This window comes from Bos grunniens, chromosome 3, assembly GCF_055505025.1.
Source record: "Bos grunniens cultivar Pamir isolate PY7600 chromosome 3, Bosgru_T2T1.0, whole genome shotgun sequence".
NCBI lineage: Eukaryota > Metazoa > Chordata > Mammalia > Artiodactyla > Bovidae > Bos > Bos grunniens.
The window spans coordinates 62385186-62404071 of NC_141167.1; the positions used below are offsets into that span (position 1 = coordinate 62385186).

The window sequence follows — 18886 nt, forward strand, 5'->3', positions numbered from 1 at the left end:
AGAATAACTGCAGTACTCCTAGCACTAAGGAAAAGAAAAAGAAAAATGAAAAGGGCAGCATGGAAACCTTTCCCCTCAAGCATACAGGAGCCAACAGCTGAAATACAGGATGTGCACAGAATGTACACTGGTAGAGACACATGTATGCTTAGTTGCTCAGTCATGTCCCACTCTTTGCGACCCTGCCAGGCTCCTCTGTCCATGGGATTCTCCAGGCAAGAATACTGGAGTGAGTTGCCATTTCCTCCTCCAGATGGTCTTCCTGACTCAGGGATTGAACCCATGTCTTCTGCATCTCTTGCATTGGCAGGGGGATTCTTTACTACTGAGCCACCTGGAAGCTAGTATTAGTCAAATATGATCAACTAATGACAGAATGATAGAAATACAGAAAAGAATATTAATGATACTTAGGTTAAAAAATTCTGGTATCTCAAGGAAAATGCAAATGTGTAAGCTTTCTAAACTCTACATTTCTGAAGGTTCTTTCTTGACCTATTCTTCTAAATTTGTGGATTTTCCCTAGTTCTCCCAGTAGGTGAAGGGTTTTACACAAAGGGCATGCATATGACCATATTTTAAGGCAATCATATGACCAAGGGCAATTCCAACTTTAGCAAATCAACAGCCAAAAGAGTTGATGGAAGCTTGAAGTTTTGAAAAATAACAAAACAGAACAAATTATCAGCAATTTTTAACCTTGCTAGGATCGTAAACCCCCAAGGAACCTGTGAAGGTTTTTGACCTTTGCCTTGGAAAAATACACATATCAGTTTCAGTGATGGTACCTTGTTCCCATGAGCACAATTTGCTCAGTAAATATGCTAACCAGCTCAGACTGCTACTTCTTTTCAGCTTGTAAGGCCCTTGCTGCTGCTATTGCTGCTAAGTCACTTCAGTCATGTCCGACTCTGTGCGACCCCATAGACGGCAGCCCATCAGGCTCCCTCGTCCCTGGGATTCTCCAGGCAAGAACACTGGAGTGGGTTGTCATTTCCTTCTCCAATGCATGAAAGTGAAAAGTGAAAGTGAAGTCGCTCAGTCATGTCCGACTCTTCGAGACCCCATGGACTGCAGCCTACCAGGCTCCTCCGTCCATGGGATTTTCCAGGCAAGAGTACTGGAGTGGGGTGCCACCGCCTTCTCTGTGGAAGGCCCTCGCCCTACTCAAAAAGAGGTATGAAAGCTTGTTTTCTACTGCAGTGACCTCCAAAGTGGGGTGTAAACACGCAAGGCAGGTATGCAAGACTGTCCACTGGGATAACAGTGGAGAAGACAGGGCTAGGGCTTCTAAGTGTATTAACCAAGCAAAGAGAAGTTAAGATTTACAAGTTTCAGTGTATGAATTATACACTTAAGATACCCTCACATGGGCAGAAAGTCAGATGCATGTATTTCACTTAAGTACACGAGGCAATATGGGGGGAGAGTGCAGGTTCCCAGAGCAGGTGGCGCCCTAAATTGGTTACAGCACATTCCCACCACTTAGGGTTTATATGAGCCCACTTAAGCACTTGTTGGAGTATATTATCCACTTTAGTTAATTCTCGTAAAATGAGCAAGGGAATAAAGATTCTTGCAAAACATCAGACTCCTTGTAAAACTAATGTAAATCTAAATTTACATCAAGAAAATGGGAGAGCTAACATTTCCCTAACACAACATTGGTTAGCCATGAGTTTAAAAAAAGATGAAATGAAAATCTGATCTGAAAAAAAGTTGGGAAATAAATAGATTTATCAAGAGAGTATTTAAAATGCTAACAAAATCTACTATTGTTACGTGATGAACGTGGCCCTAAGTGTATATATTGTACCCTAAGACATTATATAATGATGTTGTGAATGATAATCATACCATAAAGTCACTACACTTAGCAATTCTTTTTAACACCCTCATCAGTCGCATCCCTTAAAATGCTCGTTTTACCTGTCTTATAGTATATATGGTTTTCAGTTCAGTTCAGTTGAGTCGCTCAGTGGTGTCCAACTCTTTGCAGCCCCATGGACTGCAGTACTCTACGCTTCCCTGTCCATTACTAACTCCTGGATTTTATTCAAACTCATGTCCATTGAGCCAATGATATCATCAACCATCTCATTCTCTGTCATCGCCTTCTCCTCCCACCTTCAATCTTTCCCAGGATCAGGGTCTTTTCAAATGAGTCAGTTCTTCACATCAGCTGGCCAAAGTATTGGAGTTTCAGCTTCAGCACCAGTCCTTTCAATGAATATTCAGAACCGATTTCTTTTAGGATTGACTGGTTGGATCTCCTTGCAGTCCAAGGGACTCTCAAGAGTTTTACATACAATATATAAGTAAATATCCATTCAGATAGAGTAGACGTTCTTTTAACTGATGGGGATAAGTTATCAAAAATATTTGGGAGGATTTCTTGAGCGTTTCAGAACTGCAGCCCCACTGAGATGTGGTTGCTCTTTTGTTATTCCAGCTGATGTTGAGAGAAATTGATGTTTATTCCTCTGGCTCCAACAAATAAATGGAAAATAACACTGACAGGCAACCTTCTCTTATCATATCTATATAGATATCATGTATCATGCAGCAGTACGAGAAGAATGTTTTTGCTAACTCACAACTAGTACCTCCTAGTCACAGAGGATAGGGCAAGGGAAGTAGGGTGAACCAGTTTCCAAATCTATCCTTCTTCCTGCATCCTCATAACAGTGAACAATACTACCAGGCTGCCTTCCAGGAACTGACATCTCTATAGCTCATTTCCCAAATCTATCCTTCTTCCTGCATCCCCTTCACAGTGAAGAGTACTACCAGGATTCCTTCGAGGAACTGACATCTGGGTAGCTCTCCAGGATCTGATCCCAGTCATTTCCCCCCTCAACTTAATTGTGTACATAATTTTAAATGGACTACAATGAACCACATTCCTGGTTCTGCCCCTTAGGGACAACCACTTTTATTTGGGGTTTTGTTGTTTCTATTTACTTTAATATTTCTAAATAATATTATTCCATAATTCTTTTCTCTTTGGGATATTATCAATTTATATCCTACTGAGGGAAATAAGGATATAGCTCTTATAGCTGCCCCCCACCAGGCAACATACACAGTTTACCTCCCCACTCATCTTCCCAACAAAGTTTTGATAAAAATTTTGGATAAATTAATATTCAGAACTTATGAAGTGAGTATGCAAATACTCTTTAGAGTTGAGCCATCAGTACACTGGGATTTTACATTCTCACTTACAAAATTTTCTTTCTGGAGTTAACTGCCTTTTCCCTCATTTGCTTAGTTTTCCACATACCAACCAGGGCTTTAGCATCAAACTCTGATGAATCTGCCAGCTCCTTTTCAGTACAGTCAGCCAAGCTGGGCATCCTGTCAACTCTCTTCTCCAGAGATATCATTCCTGTCGCCCTCATCCTCCTATTCCAACTACGTGTGTTTTAGTTGCTCAGTCGTGTCCGACTCTTTGCAATGCCACGGACTGGGGCCCACCAGGCTCCTCTGTCCATGGGATTCTCCAGGTAAGAATACTGGAGCGGGTTGTCATTTCCTTCTCCAGGGGATCTTCCCAACCAAGGAATCGAACCCAGGTGTCCTTCACTGCAGGCAAAGTCTGAGCCACCAGGGAAACCCTCCAGCTACATGGGTTGCTTTCTAACCCCTTTTCAGGGGCCATCAATTTGGAAATTTCCTTTGCCTCCTTCCCAAATTGGATTCCACATTTCCTGGATTCCATCTCCACCTCTTTCTTTACCCCTTCATTTTTGTGGAGAGCAGCCTTCAATCCCTTCCTATGTGAGGAAGTCTGAGATCCCCCAGGACAGACACTGTTTGTTGCCATCCACTCTCTATTCATTCCTCCCCTCTTCCTGATTTTGAGGGCAGGAATGCATGTATACCAAGGACAGAATAATTCAGTATCAGAGCTAGATTATTGTTTCCACACCTGGTTGCACACCACGTCACCTGGGGCACCTCAGAAGTACGATACCCCGCTTCTCCCCTCAGAGATTCTGGCCTGATTGGTGTGGATGCAGCCTGCACACTGGGGCTTTTAAAAAGCTCCCCAAGTGATTCTAATGTGCACCCAGTTTGAACTCCTTACCTTAGAGATTACCTGTTCATATTTCTTCATTTCACAAACAAGGCAACTAACGTGCCCAGGGGCTGCAATTTGCCCTTAGCTATAAAAATCCAATTTAGAATAAGAATCGGATCCAAGAATACCATAAGAATCCTTGTCCAGTGTTCCTTCTTGATCCCTGAATTAGTATTTCTTAAAGAGCAATGGCCTATAAGATGGTCAGGAATGAAGGGGGAAAATGGCATATTCAAATAAACTAATGTTTCCAACATAATTTCTCCTATTTAAAAGTGTGACAATTTGGCAGACCACAGCACCCTATGCCATAAATTTAGGAAACTTCTAAATGGTCATGTTATTGAAATGAGAAGGAAAAAACAAATAAAGACACGTGATGGAATGAACCCAGCATTTAATGTTGTCGAGGTACTTTTGTGCTTCAGATTCTCTAGAGCAAACACTGGGTCTCCATTCTGGACCTGCTCAGAGGGAACCATCTCCTGCTGCAGATTCCATGGCCACTTCTCAGGCCTCAGCTTGGTGGCTCAGCAGCACTTGATCCAGCTGAACACCTGGAACAACCTCATCTCTCCACTTCTAGGACATCCCACTGCCCTAGTTTTCTCCCTCCCTTACTGAGCTTCTCTTTGTCTCCTTTACTGGCTTCTCTTCCTTCTGACTTCCAGATGCCAGAGTGCCTCATCAGGACACACAGCCCAGAGCTCCTCTATCCTCTCTTCCAGAAGAGTTCATGGAGTCCTGCGGCTTTAAATATTATCTACACGATGTGGACTTTCACATTCGCATCTCCAGCAAATGTCTCTCTCAAACAGGCTCCCTTAGCCAAGCTCTTCCTTGAAACTCCACCCACATGACTAATAGGTTCCTCCACCCTCTTCTCTGCACATGTGCTCAACACCATGATTACATCCATGCATCCAGATGTCTCAGCTGCAAACCCTCATTCTGTCAGTGGTCCTCCACATTGGCTGCACAATCATCATCTGGGGATTTTTTAAAGGTTTCAGTGCCAAGACATTCTGATTTAATTGGTGACCAGGTATAAGCCAGGTGGAGCTAGTGGTAAAGAACCCACCTGCTAGTGCAGGAGACGTAAGGGATGCAGGTTCAATCCCTGGGTTGGGAACATCCCCTGGAGGAGAGTATGGCAACTCACTCCAGTATTCTTGCCTGGAGAATCCCATCCACAGAGGAGCCCAGTGGGTTACAGTCCATAGGGTCGCAAAGAGTTGGACACGAATGAAGCAACTTAGCACACCCACAGGTATAAACTGGGCATAGAGATTTTGATAAGCTTTCCAGGCAATTCTAACATGCAGCAAAATACAGGAACTTTTGCTGCAGAGTCACGCTTTGATTTTTCCTCTTCTTCAACCCTCACACCTACTTGAGCAAGTCTTCCTTCAAAACACAATGTGGAGTGGCTCCCTTCTCTCTACACCCACTGCAGACTCCCTGGTCCCAGCATCATCATCCCTCACCAGAAAACTATGCCAGTTTCCCAGTTTTCCACATAGTAGCCAGAGGAGGAAGTCTGAAAGTGTAAGGCAGACATCACTCCTCTACCCTGTAGTGGCTTCCCCCTGCTCTCAGACTGAAATCCAGCCCTCCTGCCATGGCCTAAAAGTTCCCTGCCCATTCCTTCCCATACCCTGTCTTCCCCTTCCTCGCCACCCCACTAGACCTCCCTCCCAGCTCTGGGCGTGTGCACTTGCCACTTCACCTACCCTTCTGCCATCCCCTCGACTCGCCACACATCCAGATTCTTCTCACCTTCACTTCTTAGCTCAAGCGACACCTCTTCAGAGTGGGCTCCTTGATCACTTTGTTAAAATAGGACTTCTCCACAGCCTCTCTCATCAGTTAATTTCCTTCATAACTGACTTTGAAATCTTTGTTTTGGTCTTCCCTACAAGAGAACTTCATAAAGACCCAGTCTTGCTTATGACTATATTCCCAGAATACCGCAGAGTAGGTAACACATGATTGATGCTCAGTGAATATTTTTTGGAAAAAAGAAATGAGTCAGTGAAAAAAGATGACAATCCTAATTGTGTGAACTTTTCCTTGGCCAGCACCCATTAAGATCAAATAATAATAACAATAATAAAATAACAACAAATAAAAAAATTTAATAGAAAATCTAAAATCATTGATACAAAAAATTAAATTTAAAATATACTGAAAATATCTTAGCCAAGATATATTAGAGGGTTTTAGGTAGTTTAGTTGCTTGGTTTGCTGATAAAAAACTTATTTTGTTTCAATTAATATTCCTGAAGTCTATCCAAAGAATGAATTATTCAATGAATTGTTTTGAAAATTTGTGATCCACTGGGGAGAGAGAAAGCTAGAGTCCTCCCTCAAACCAAATGCAAAAATAAAACTTAGGCACATTTTAAAAATAAACTTGATAGAACCATAAGATAGGATTTTTTAAAATATAATTTAACATGCCTCTCTAAGTATGAGAAAGTTCAGAAGCCAATGAAAATAACTGACAGATCTTAACACAAAAAGTTATGACTTTAAGAAATTAAAAAGACTAGGGGGAAAAAATGTCTACATTATATTTAAACAGGCAAAAGCTTACTATCCGTTACCTGTAGAGAGCTCCAGATTATTAATAAGGGAAGGTCAACTCAACATTTATCCTGTTACATATAAGGGATTGGAACAAGCCAATGGTCATTTAACAACAAACTTACTAACAGTCACAATGGTTAAAATCTATCTTCAATTTTATTTATCAATAACACACCCACACAAACCGTCTATTGAAAGGAAATGTAAAGAAGGACACTTGGCAGTAGAAGAGAATGAGATCAGAAGAGTGTCTGTGATCTTGGAATTAAAACTCTATGGATTTAGATCACAAATGTTTAAATAACTAGTCAAAAACACGGTTACAAAAAACGTTCACTGCAAACCTCTTTGTAACTCTGTATTGACTTAAAGATGTCTATGACATACTGTTAGATTTCTTCAAAGTTACAAAATAAACATATTGAGATCCCATTTTTCCAAAAATGTGGACATTTATTGCTATATGTAGACATTTAAAAAGTCTAAAAGTGCATAAACCAGAAAAAATTTTTTTAGTAATCTCTGTGAAGTAGTATCATAGGTAATATTAATTTTCTTCTTTAAGTTTTCCATATTTTCTTGATTTGGGGTGATTGACATGAATTCTCGAGTTATCATTCTGAGTTAAAATAAGCTATTTCACAGAGCCTAATAACACATATCAGATAATCCAATATTTCCCTGTCCTTAGCTTGTGAGCAGTGGATAGGAGGAGGAGAATCAGGGGAAGTAAATGCAGACTAAAATTCGGGGTTTCTACAGCAATGATCATGCTGACCCTAGGGTGAATGTCCTAGGAGATCTGGCAGATAGAAGATTTTAACCCAATCCCAAACTTCCACATGGGTTTTGTTTGTTTGTTTATTTTTTGACTCTAGTTCCTATAATGAACTTATTTTCTCAAGATTTGCTAAGCTCAGAAGAGAGAAAAAGAGAAAGATGTCCAGATAGCTCAGGCTCTAGGGTAGCTGGACCCCAATTAAAGTAAGTTTAAAAAAAAAAGTCAGAGAAAGAAACCATAGTTACCTTCTCAGCACAGCACTCAAAACAAAAATGACTTGGTCATTCTAATTCTGAGAAATACCCGGAAAAAAGACTAGGGGCTTTTCGTTTTCCTGTCACCCATAAAAGATGAGCATGCTACAACTTTCAGGAATTTCCCTAAAGACAACTGTGCCACCAAGTTCCCATAAAATCATCTCCCATCATTACTTTGCTGCCTCAGGTCAGCAGGAAAGCAGAACTAGGGCTTGGCGTTTTCAAAATGCTCGTTCTGAACATGTATTCTGAAAACACAGCCTGAAGAATCAGCTCTCCATGTCAGAGAGAAAAGCAAAGCAAAACTCCATTTCTAAGCAAAGAAAGTGAAAGTGAAGTCGCTCAGTCGACTCTTTGCGACCCCATGGACTGTAGCCTACCAGGCTCCTCAGTCCATGGAACTTTCCAGGCAAGAATCCTGAAGTGGGTTGCCATTTCCTTCTCCGGTGGATCTTCCCAACCCAGGGATCGAACCCAGGCCTCCTGCACTGCAGGCAGACGCTTTACCGTCTGAGCCACCACAGGATTCCAAATGCAATGAAAGTTGGAAAAGATGACTGCAATTACACTATTGCCTACATTTTGGTTTCTCTAACATTTTCAGTAAGTGCTTGATATAACAGGGTCATGCTGATGACTCTCCCTAAGGAGAAGGAACATTAAAAGAAGTAATAAAGTTATAACTAAAGTTATAATTGGGCTTCCTTGGTGGCTCAGAAGTAAAGAATCCGCCTGCCAACACAGGAGGCACAGGTTTGATCCCTGGGCTGGGAAGATCCCCTGGAGAAGGAAATGGCAAGCCACTCTAGTATTCTTGCCTGGGAAATCCTGTGGACAGAGGAATCTGTTGGGCTACAGCCCATGGGGTCACAAAGAGTCGGACACAACGACTAAACAGCAACAACAACAAAATTATAATTTACCATTTTTCCTCAAACAATGGGATGAGTTTACCTTATCTTTGGACAAGCCCACCTCAGTGCCAGTTGAGGAGACCCTAGATTCACGCTCTCTCTAGCAACTCCCTCTAGTTGCTATAGGTGATAGGATTTTTTTTTTTAAGCCCACCCTTTAAACTGTGGGTCTTTTGGAATTATACCGAGGACAACTTTCCAGAGTCTTTAGCCTCACTAGTCACTAACTCTTATATGATAAATGTTTTAGGCTAAAATCACTAGATGTATTCAAGGGGAGATAACAAAACACAAGCTTCAAAGGAGAAAAAAGGAAGCAGTCTTCCCAGCTGAGGGGGAATAAATATCTATGGGCAACATATCCGAAAAGCTCTCCTCACGCAGGGAAAAGGAGGTGGAGCCAAAGCTCAGAATCGAGTAAAAGCTCAGCTGGAGGCAGGCTGGGGAAAGTGGGAAGAAAAAACCCTGGGTGACTGCCAAAGCAAACAAATAGGTAAACAAACCAAAACATGGCTTTACACATTTGGTACTGAGAAGAATATTGCAGTTTGATAAAGAAAATGAAGTCTGGAAATACAATTACTTTTCTCTATGAAGCTCAGAACACATGATGTAAGAACTCACTGAAGGGTGATCTCATTCTTAGGAACAGACACGTAGGGCTTGGACTCCAAGCCTCAGCTAAAGAGAGCAGCCCAGTCTCAAAGAAGATTCCACTTTCAACTTTCAGAGCCAAAAGGGTTTTCTTTGGCCACTAGAAAAATTGTAGCCACAAGAACCGACCTGTTTTTGCACTAAGTTTCAAGAATTATCTTATTCTAGGTTTCACTTCACGGATAGAGACCTAGTCAAAGAGATTAGCTGACATATATGATCACCCCTGACTTTCAGTTCTGTATTCTCTGCCACTTTGTACATTACTTGTCTCCCCATTCTTCCTACTTGCTTCATTAAGACATTTCACATGTATCATCTTACTGTTAAAAACATTTTTGATATGCCCTTCCTTGGGAGAAAAGGAGGAGGATGTGGCCTCCTCAAACACTTCATCAGGATTTACCAGCTTTTATGTGCAGGAGAAATTTGCACTATTATGATGGCCTCTGCATGAAAATGGTCAGGAGATGTGTGGGAAATGTGCCTGTTTTTAAAGGGTCCAAACCACAGGGTCTGATTTATGGCAGGTTTACTAAAGTGGGCTTCCCTAATGGCTCAGCAGGTAAAGAATCCACATGCAACGCAGGAGATGCAGAAGACTCGGGTTCAATCCCTGGAGTGAGAAGATCCCCCCCAAGGATAAAACGGCAACCCACTCCAGTATTCTTGCCTGAAAAATCCCATGGACAGAGGAGCCTGGCAGGCCACAGTCCAAAGGGTGACAAAGAATTGGACATGACTGGGCGAATGAGCACAATTCTAAAGTAGAAACAAGAGTTCACAGTAATGGGAGTTTAACTTCTCTTAAAGTATGAAGAGGAAGATGAGCTAAAACCTCATTCAGAAGGAGATACCAGGTTCCCCCAAACTTGTGCTATGTGGTTAGTGAATCACAGAGATGATGAGCATCTCTGTGGACACACACTTCTGACGTGCGAAGTTCACACCCCACCTCTGCAAGAACAAGATAGTTAATCCCCTCAACATAACACATCAGAATTTGCATCCTAACATCCATAGACAGCCTTTCCTACCTCTTTCTTACTGACTGCACCTTCCATTCTGTTTGAGATGAAACAAAATCCTCTGTGCCACTGGTACTGCACAACCGGACATATGTATATTTCAAATCAGAATCCCTTCAAAACCTATTTATGTGTGCACCCAAGTATGTGTTCTCTAAGAATGGGACTTTCTGAAGATACTCACTGGACATGAGAAAACCATTTAATTCCTGAAGGAAATATGCTAAGAAAAAAACTAAAGTGAACTTAAGAAATAAAGATTATACACAACATACCCATCATAAGCACAAGTCTGTTCATCGGCCCAAGCAAAAGATAGTAAATAAACCCAGGATCAACTTGCTCCCTACGTTTACAACAAGGATTTTAGGGCTATGGTAGATGGAAGCAGTGTTTAATTTCTATCTATCTGCTTTATTAAAAATAAACAGCATTAAGAGAGAGAGTTTATAAATTACATGTGTGCATGCGAAGTTGCTTTAGTTGTGTCCAACCATTTGTGAACCTGTGGACTGTAGCCCACCAGACTCCTCTGTCCATGGGGATTCTTCTCAAGAATACTGGAGTGGGTTGCCATGCCCTCCTCCAGGAGATCCTCCCAACCCAGGGAACAAACCTACCATTTTCTACATTGGCAGGCCAGTTCTTAACCGCTAGTACCACCTCGGAAGCCCCTATAAATTACGTGATACTCAGTTATTTCGATGTGGCATTCACGGGTATCAGATTGTCAAGAAAAGCTGCACCAAAATTTTGTCGTCTACTTCAAAATTGGTCTGTCAAAGTCTAAAAAAATACATACCAGAGTTACTTGGAATTAGGTAAATACGTATCTGGACAGCGACCAGAAATGAAGTAAATCCTTCCCACGAATTCTGGCTTTCCTTGCTAGAATTAAGTTCATTTGTAATAATATGGAGAGCGCCACGCAGGACAGTCAGGAATGTCTCCGCACTATTTTAAGAAAATTTAACAACCTACCACTGTATTTGTTTTGCGATCATTAAAAGGGGAGCGAAGGCCTGTTTGTCCGCACCTCCCAGGCTCAGCTGCACGGCTGGGTGGTTGGAACTCTGACCGAGAAGGTGGGGCCCCCTGGCAGAGCCACGGGTCTGAACTGTACGCCTTTTCATACAGGCAGAGGAACTGGGGTTAACCACACTGTAACCCTCCCACCTGAGGAAAAGGCCTGTTTGTTCCGGAAGGCAAAGCCCAGCCTGGTTTAACTAACTGCAAGCAGTCTATAAGCAAGGCAGCAAGAAAGCTCTAGTCTAGAACAGGAAAGTCATCTACTTGATGAGGATTTCTTCAGAGTCCAGTATCTAGAAAGACACAGCTCAGGCGCCTCATCTGACGGTTAACCTGGAAACACCTGATCTTTCCTCTGGCTTTCTGACCTGGGGAAAAGGATAGGGCTGCCCGCCCATGCCTGCACCTTCAAAACTTTCCACTGTTCTCGGGGTTTGGAGTAGGCGAAATAGTTCAATGCACGCATTTCGGCTTTGCGAGACCGCCTCCGCTGAAGTCAGATCCGCTCCTAGGGGGCCCCCTCCGTTTAGCCCCTCTCTCTTACTCTTCCACCAGCCGCTCGGTGCGCGCGGACCCGGGTCGGAGAGCAGGCACACGGAGTCGCGGGGTCGCTCGTGCGGCTCTGGCGGCTGGGAGCCAGGCTGGTCGGCGTAAGCCTTGGGGAGAGGGGCGCGTGGCCAGGCGTCCCGCCCCGCCGCGAATCCCCACCTCCGCCAGGTCTCCAAGCTCCAGGCTGGAGCACGTCCGGAGAGCGTCTCAACTTGGTGTCCTGGAGCACTTTTTCCGCGCCAGCCGGCCTCCGAGCCCCCGGAGCAGAGGTGCGAGCGCCAGGAGACGCAAGGAGGAGAGCAGCTCGAGGAAGGGTGTCTGTGGGCCTCCCGAAGAGCGACCGCAGGATGGAGGGGGCCCCCACGGCGATCGCCCCCAGGGTACTGACCTGCACTGGGGCCCCTGGGACGGACCTGAGGCCCTGCTCCACGCCGGCAGGTCCAGCGCCTCCACGTCGCGAGCCATGGTGCTGCCCGGAGCGGCGGGAGAAGGCGGCCTCCTGAGTGGCTGGCCGGGCTGTAGTGAGGAGAAGCACCTTCAAAAGCGGCGCGGGCGGTGGAACGCTGGGCAGCCGCCACGCCCTCCACACCGCCCCCGGGCGGCTGGGCTGCGCACTCCCTGTCCTCCGGGGCGCCTGACTCTATTCTTCCTTGATTTCTGCATTCTTTTGATTCTGACATCCGTCCTTTGACCATTTTAAAAGTCATTTGTATTTTGATGCGTTCAAGACCAGGGACACTTTCAACGAATGCCAAGCCCAGGGCTGAGCACTGAGGACCCCCAGATAAGACCACGTGCTGGTCTGCATCCACTGTTGCTCTGCCCTCCCAGAGCTTCTAAGGAGGACGCCTGTTGGAAACGGGACATGAATCTTGGAAAGGAGGGTCACGGTTACTTACCCAAATGCCACTTTCAGCTGAGGGTTATATTGACTTGGAAGTCCCAACCGGCCAATAGCTTCTTTTCCAAGGGACCCTATTCCTATGAGCAGCAAAGTCTGAGAGGTCCAGGCTGTTCAAATTCGTGACTGTTTAAAAGGTCTTTGGGTTTACCTTGGGCAAAGAATATTCTGCCAATATGCATCTCCAGATAGAAGCAGTTGGAAGTATGTAATATATATAAAGGGTCTCTCTGGTGGCTCAGCCGTAAAGAATCTGCCTGCAGTGCAAGACAGGCAGGTTTGATCCCTGGATGGGGAAGATCCCCTGGAGAAGGAAATGGTAACCTACTCCAGTATTCTTGCCAGGAAATCCCATGGACAAGGAGCCTGGTGGACTACAGTCCATAGGGTTGCAGAGTCAGACACAACTGAAGCAACTGAACACATATAACATATATAAAAGGATACATAATTTACCCCCTTGTCCACAGAAAGAAAAAAACAGGACTCAAAAGTTGGGAGTTAAATTTTGTTTGAGGACTTTACTGAGGACAATAGTGCAGGAAACAGCCCATCAGATAGCTCTGAGGTGCTAAGGCATATGTGTATGCTCAGTCACTCAGTCGTGTCTGACTAACAGCGTGACCGAAAGCGGGGAGTGGCTGCTCACAGCTCAAAAGCCAATCAACAGGCCAGGATGATGGAGTTTGCTTTATTTCTGATGCCCTGTTGGGTGGGGAAGAGAACACCTGTCCAAAGGCCAGCTCCCCCTCCCCACATAATCAAGGGCAAGAGCTTTTCCAGAGTGAAAGGGGCTACCTGCAAAAGCAGTTCACTCAGCTCTGGCAGTCATCTTGAAATTGGTCATCAGTGGTCTGACCAACATCATCTTGATTGTTCTAGGTACAGTTAATCTTCAGTTCCAGGGTGGGTTTGTTTTCACTTTGAGGCCAGTTCTCGGAATTGTGGCAGCTTATGTCATGGACAGAGTCTGGTCATCATGGAGGTAACTTCTTCCTCCTGGTAGGAGTTTCAGTATCTATAAGAGAGCTCACAGGCTATGGCTCAGAATATTATCTATAGCCCTTGAGAAGGAACTAAAGGTCTCTGACTATGCTTAATGGCTACATTATTATTATTTGGGTCTCCTTAGGATCGTGCTTCATTTCAGTAGGAGGTAGGGGAAGAGCCAGAATGTGCATGAATTTTTTGCTGGGGTGGGTGAACATTCAAAGATCACTGCTAATCATAAAGAACAAACAAGTTAATGATCTTAGTGCTTTTATATGTATGAGAAGAATCTGGGGTCACTGACTTAGATATATATCTTAACTATCTAGATAAAACCAAGCCCAGAAAGCTATTTTTCATCATCTTGAATTCCCCTCAAGGTACACTGTCCATGGCTTGATCCTTGTAGAACTGAAATGGCAGGCAACACTGTTTCTTTACACCACTTTCAAAAGTCACTTTCAATAGGCCATTGGGCAAAAGCCCGAGTTTAGAGCCTTTCATTAGAGGTACCCACTGGGTATAGACAGACTTGGAAGATCCTGTTTGTGTGTTCACAGTCCCTGCAGGTGGGTGCAGCAGTGGTGTGGTTCCTTTTTCGAAGGAGAGGAGATGTTGCAGCACTGTTCTTGTGGGAAGGACGTGGACGCTGGTGTAAAGAGGCAGACTGTAGCTTGGTTGGAGAGTGTTGAAGGAAGTTTATGTTGTAAGAAATATTATATTTATACAGATATATATCTATATATATAATTTTTATGCTAAAGAATTTGCCAACAAAGGTCCATCTAGTCAAGGCTATGGTTTTCCTGTGGTCATGTATGGATGTGAGAGTTGGACTGTGAAGAAGGCTGAGCGCCGAAGAATTGATGCTTTTGAACTGTGGTGTTGGAGAAGACTCTTGAGAGTCCCTTGGACTGCAAGGAGATCCAACCAGTCCATTCTGAAGGAGATCAGCCCTGGGATCTCTCTGGAGGGAATGATGCTGAAGCTGAAACTCCAGTACTTTGGCCACCTCATGCGAAGAGTTGACTCATTGGAAAAGACCCTGATGCTGGGAGGGATTGGGGGCAGGAGGAGAAGGGGATGACAGAGGATGAGATGGCTGGATGGTATCACTGACTCGATGGACGGGAGTCTGAGTGAACTCTGGGAGTTTGTGATGGACAGGGAGGCCTGGCATGCTGCAATTCATGGGGTTGCAAAGAGTCGGACATGACTGAGCGACTGAACTGAACTGAACTGAAAGAATTTTTAAGCCTTTTTAATTAAAAACAAAAGCCACTGTAGGCAGCCTGGATGGGAGGGGTTTGGGGGAGAATGGATATGTATATGTATGGCTGAGTCCCTTCGCTGTTCACCTGAAACTATCACTTGTTAATCGTCTATACCCCAAAACAAGGTAAAAAGATTTGTAACAAACAAAGCCACTATAAAGGGACAACCCTTCACTTCAAAATGTTAGGACTCCACTAGGAACCACAGTCCCTTTAGAAGGGGACCGTAAACTGGGATAACACTTTTTTATATCAGCAAATTGATATAAACAGACTCTGATTCAGTGGATCTGCCTGGAATAGGATTTGAGGGTTTGCATTTCTATCTAGAAGATGCTGCTGATACTGCTGGTCCACCCATCACTTTTTAAGTAGCAAGGTTCTAGGAAATGTTTAAACAGAGTGTTTGAGGGAATTGGGGATGGACAAGAGGCGGGCAGTGTGGGACTGAAGGATAGTTGGAGTCAGATGGCTGAGAGCTGTAAATATCACACATGTGAAGATATAAATTATTGTTTCTAAGTACCCAATCTTGACCATTCTAAACTAGTAAATTAATTCACAATTGGCATTGTTTTTCACTTTCAATAAGGCATTTTCCTTTCATGGATTGTACCTCTGATGTTATATTTAGAAAGTTGTTGCCAAACCCAAGGTCATCCAGATTTTTCTATTTTTTTTTTTTCAGGAATCTTACAGTTTTACATATACAACTATGATCCATTTTGAGTTAATTTTTGTGACAGATGTAAAGTCTATGTCAAGGTTCATTTTCTTGTATGTAAATATCCAGTTGTTCCATTTGCGAAAAATACTGTCTTTGCTCAACTGTATTGCCTTTGCTCCTTGTCAAAGATTGGTTGACTATATTGATGCGGATCTATTCCTGGGCTACAAGAAGAAATAGACAATCCAATAGGCCTACGTCTATTAAAGAAATTGAATCAATAATTAATAATCTTCTGAAGCAGAAAGCACCAATCCAGATGGGTTCACTGGTAAATTCTACCAAACATTTAAGGAAGAAATTATACCAGTTCTCTATAATCTCTTCCAGAAGATAGAAGCAGAGATCATACTTCCTAACTTATTCTATGAAGCTAGCATTACCCTGATAACAAAAAAAGATAAAGATGTTACAAACAAAAAAGCTACACACCAATCTCTCTCATGAACATAGATGCAAAATCCTCAACAAAAAAGATGAGCAAATTGAATACAACAATGAATAAAAATAATCAAAGACCACAACCAAGTGGGATTTATTCCAGGTATGCAAAGTTAGTTCAACATTCTAAACTCAAACTAATGTACTTCATCATATCAGTGAGCTCAAAAAAAAAAAAAAATCACAATAATATCAATAGATGCCAATAATTCATTTGACAAAATCCAATACTCAATCATGAGTTTAAAAATTGTCAGCAAACTAGGACCAGAGAGAAATGGCTTCAATTGATTAAGGACACCTGTGAAAAATCTACAGCCCATATCCTACCTAATGGTGAGAAACTTAGAAGTTTTCCAGCTAAGATCATGGGGATGATTACTAAAAATTAGGCCTTGGAGTTTATCATGGATTCCTGACAATAAGAAAGCTTGGACAATCAGGAGAAAGATGTGAAGGTGCCAAGTCATTGGCTGTATTTCCACAGGAGGAACATAGTGACCTCAGGGCAAAGCAAAACCTCAGAGCAGTAAGTCAGCGGTCTCACATTTCCACTGAAATATTACTGCTAATCCAAAAACTTCTTAAGGGGTAAAAAGAAGTATCTGTCAGATAATGAATACAATCTCAAAACTCAATGCATTCCAGCAAATTCCAAAAATGACTGTGACACAAATATTACAATGAAGATTAAAAAAAAAATTCACCCAGAGATTAGATTTCTAGTTTTTTAAAGCCATGCTGCTGCTAAGTCACTTCAGTCATGTCCGACTCTGTGCGACCCCATAGATGGCAGCCCACCAGGCTCTGCCATCCCTGGGATTCTCCAGGCAAGAGCACTGGAGTGGGTTGCCATTTCCTTCTCCAATGCATGAAAGTGAAAAGTGAAAGTGAAGTCACTCAGTCGTGTCTGACTCTTCGCAACCCCATGGACTGAAGCCTACCACGCTCCTCCATCCATAGGATTTTCCAGGCAAGAGTACTGGAGTGGATTGCCATTGCCATAGGTACTACAAAATAGCTTATTATTGCAGAATCTCACATTTTGACACCTAGAGTCATTATTATGAATGTTATTGTGTTAAAACAATAAGATTCCAGTGTCTTGAGGTTACCTTCATTTAGCCCTTAAAATAAAAAATTAACAAATCAATTTCCTTGAAAAAAAAGAGCTTGCTTTCAGAAAACCTTTATTGTACATCACATCATTGAATTAATTTCTGTATGGATAAATAGCACACAAAACAAAGACTTACATTGTGAAAATCCCTGAAGCTTCTAATCAGCAGTCTGCAAGGAGTGGAGACTGGTTTTGTGTCTTTTTAAGGCATACATTTCCCATTTATTTTTAAATTTTGAACATAATTGTTTTCCAAAATATTTTTGATGTCAGTTATAGAACTTCTCCCCATGAAACTGCGATTAGTGACCCTGAAATGCTACTCTTTTCTGTGAGAATGAATGTGCCCCCAAGGGACCTGGTGCATCATGTACTTTTCACAAGGCTGTGCAAGTATCAATAAATCAATCCTTGTGGGATTGAATATGAATTTGGTATGCACTTTAATTTTCATAGATATATAGAATACTCTTTCAGCTTTGTCTTTTAATACTATAGGAAAGGAGAAAACCTATACATGAGTACCAAAAAATCTGATCTTCTCTAGAAATCAAAACAGTATCAAATAACAGTTGTCCTTCAGAACCAAATATGTGACTGTTAGCTGGTGATTTTTTTCTTTCTCATTCTTTTGAAAGTTAAAGTCACTCAGTCGTGTACAACTCTTGCAAGCCCATGGACTATAGCCCACCAGGCTCCTCTGGTCCATGGAATTTTCCAGGCAAGAATACTAGACTGTGTTGCCATTTCTTACTCTAGGGCATCTTCCCCACCCAGGGATTGAACCTAGGTCTGCACTGCAGGCAGATTCTTTACCATCTGAGCCACCAATGATTACTGGATAGACAGCAACCATCCTGTCTCTCAGATGATCACTGAGAATGGTCCAGGCCAGGGTTAGTGACTTGGCTGACATCAGACCAAGCACTGTTTCTACTGATGACACAGTCAGCACAGTCAAAATAACTGGAAGCAAGAGTAAAGAACGGTATGGAAAACATATTCTAAAACTGGAAAAATAAACAGGAAAAGAATCCAACAGTTTCCCTCATCAAAGTGTTTTTTTTTAAATAAACCTAGCACAAAGCTATAGACATTAAATATTGCTCTAAAAATATAAACACAGTTCTTGATGAATTATAGTCATCAATTTGCTCATGATAGTAGTCTTCAGACATACTACATCTGATATTAAAATACCTATTTTTATCTCCCAACTCATTTACGTAACATATTCTCTCCAGAGCACAGATTAGCCTAACAGCTACTTTTTACAACAGCAGAATATAGATACTGGATTGTCTTCTTCTAATCGGTACTTTCCAGAATTAGGCAGATCTTTGCACTCTGATATAAATATACGAAGTTCAGTCTCAGGAAAGCCATCTTGTTGGTAATGCTATACAGGAGAATTAAAAAAAAAAAGTTTTCATTAATAAGTCCCTTGAGAACAGCTTTATTTCAAATTCAGAGTGGATCATTTGGCTACAGGGGTGGGATGCATGCTAAGTCGCTTCAGTCATGTCCAACTCTGTGCGACTC

At 42.6% G+C, this 18886-nt stretch overlaps 2 protein-coding genes across 7 annotated transcripts in view; both read right to left on the reverse strand.

Moving 5' to 3' along the window:
• MCOLN2 (mucolipin TRP cation channel 2) overlaps positions 1-12415 on the reverse strand; it is a 64654-nt gene extending 52239 nt beyond the window's left edge. For all 4 annotated transcript variants that reach the window (XR_015160353.1, XM_086390865.1, XM_086390868.1 and 1 more), the window contains exon 1: positions 12280-12415. Coding sequence is in view for 2 of the 4 variants with exons in the window: in XM_086390865.1 (XP_086246991.1) it covers positions 12280-12356 (77 nt within the window). In the remaining 2 variants the exon portion in view is untranslated. The remainder of the gene's footprint in view (positions 1-12279) is intronic.
• Positions 12416-17397: 4982 nt separating this feature from the next.
• Positions 17398-18886, reverse strand: part of MCOLN3 (mucolipin TRP cation channel 3) — a 34908-nt gene continuing 33419 nt past the window's right edge. For all 3 annotated transcript variants that reach the window (XM_086394377.1, XM_086394378.1, XM_086394379.1), the window contains one exon: positions 17398-18743. In XM_086394377.1, the coding sequence (XP_086250503.1) occupies positions 18609-18743 (135 nt within the window). In that variant the 3' untranslated portion in view covers positions 17398-18608. The remainder of the gene's footprint in view (positions 18744-18886) is intronic.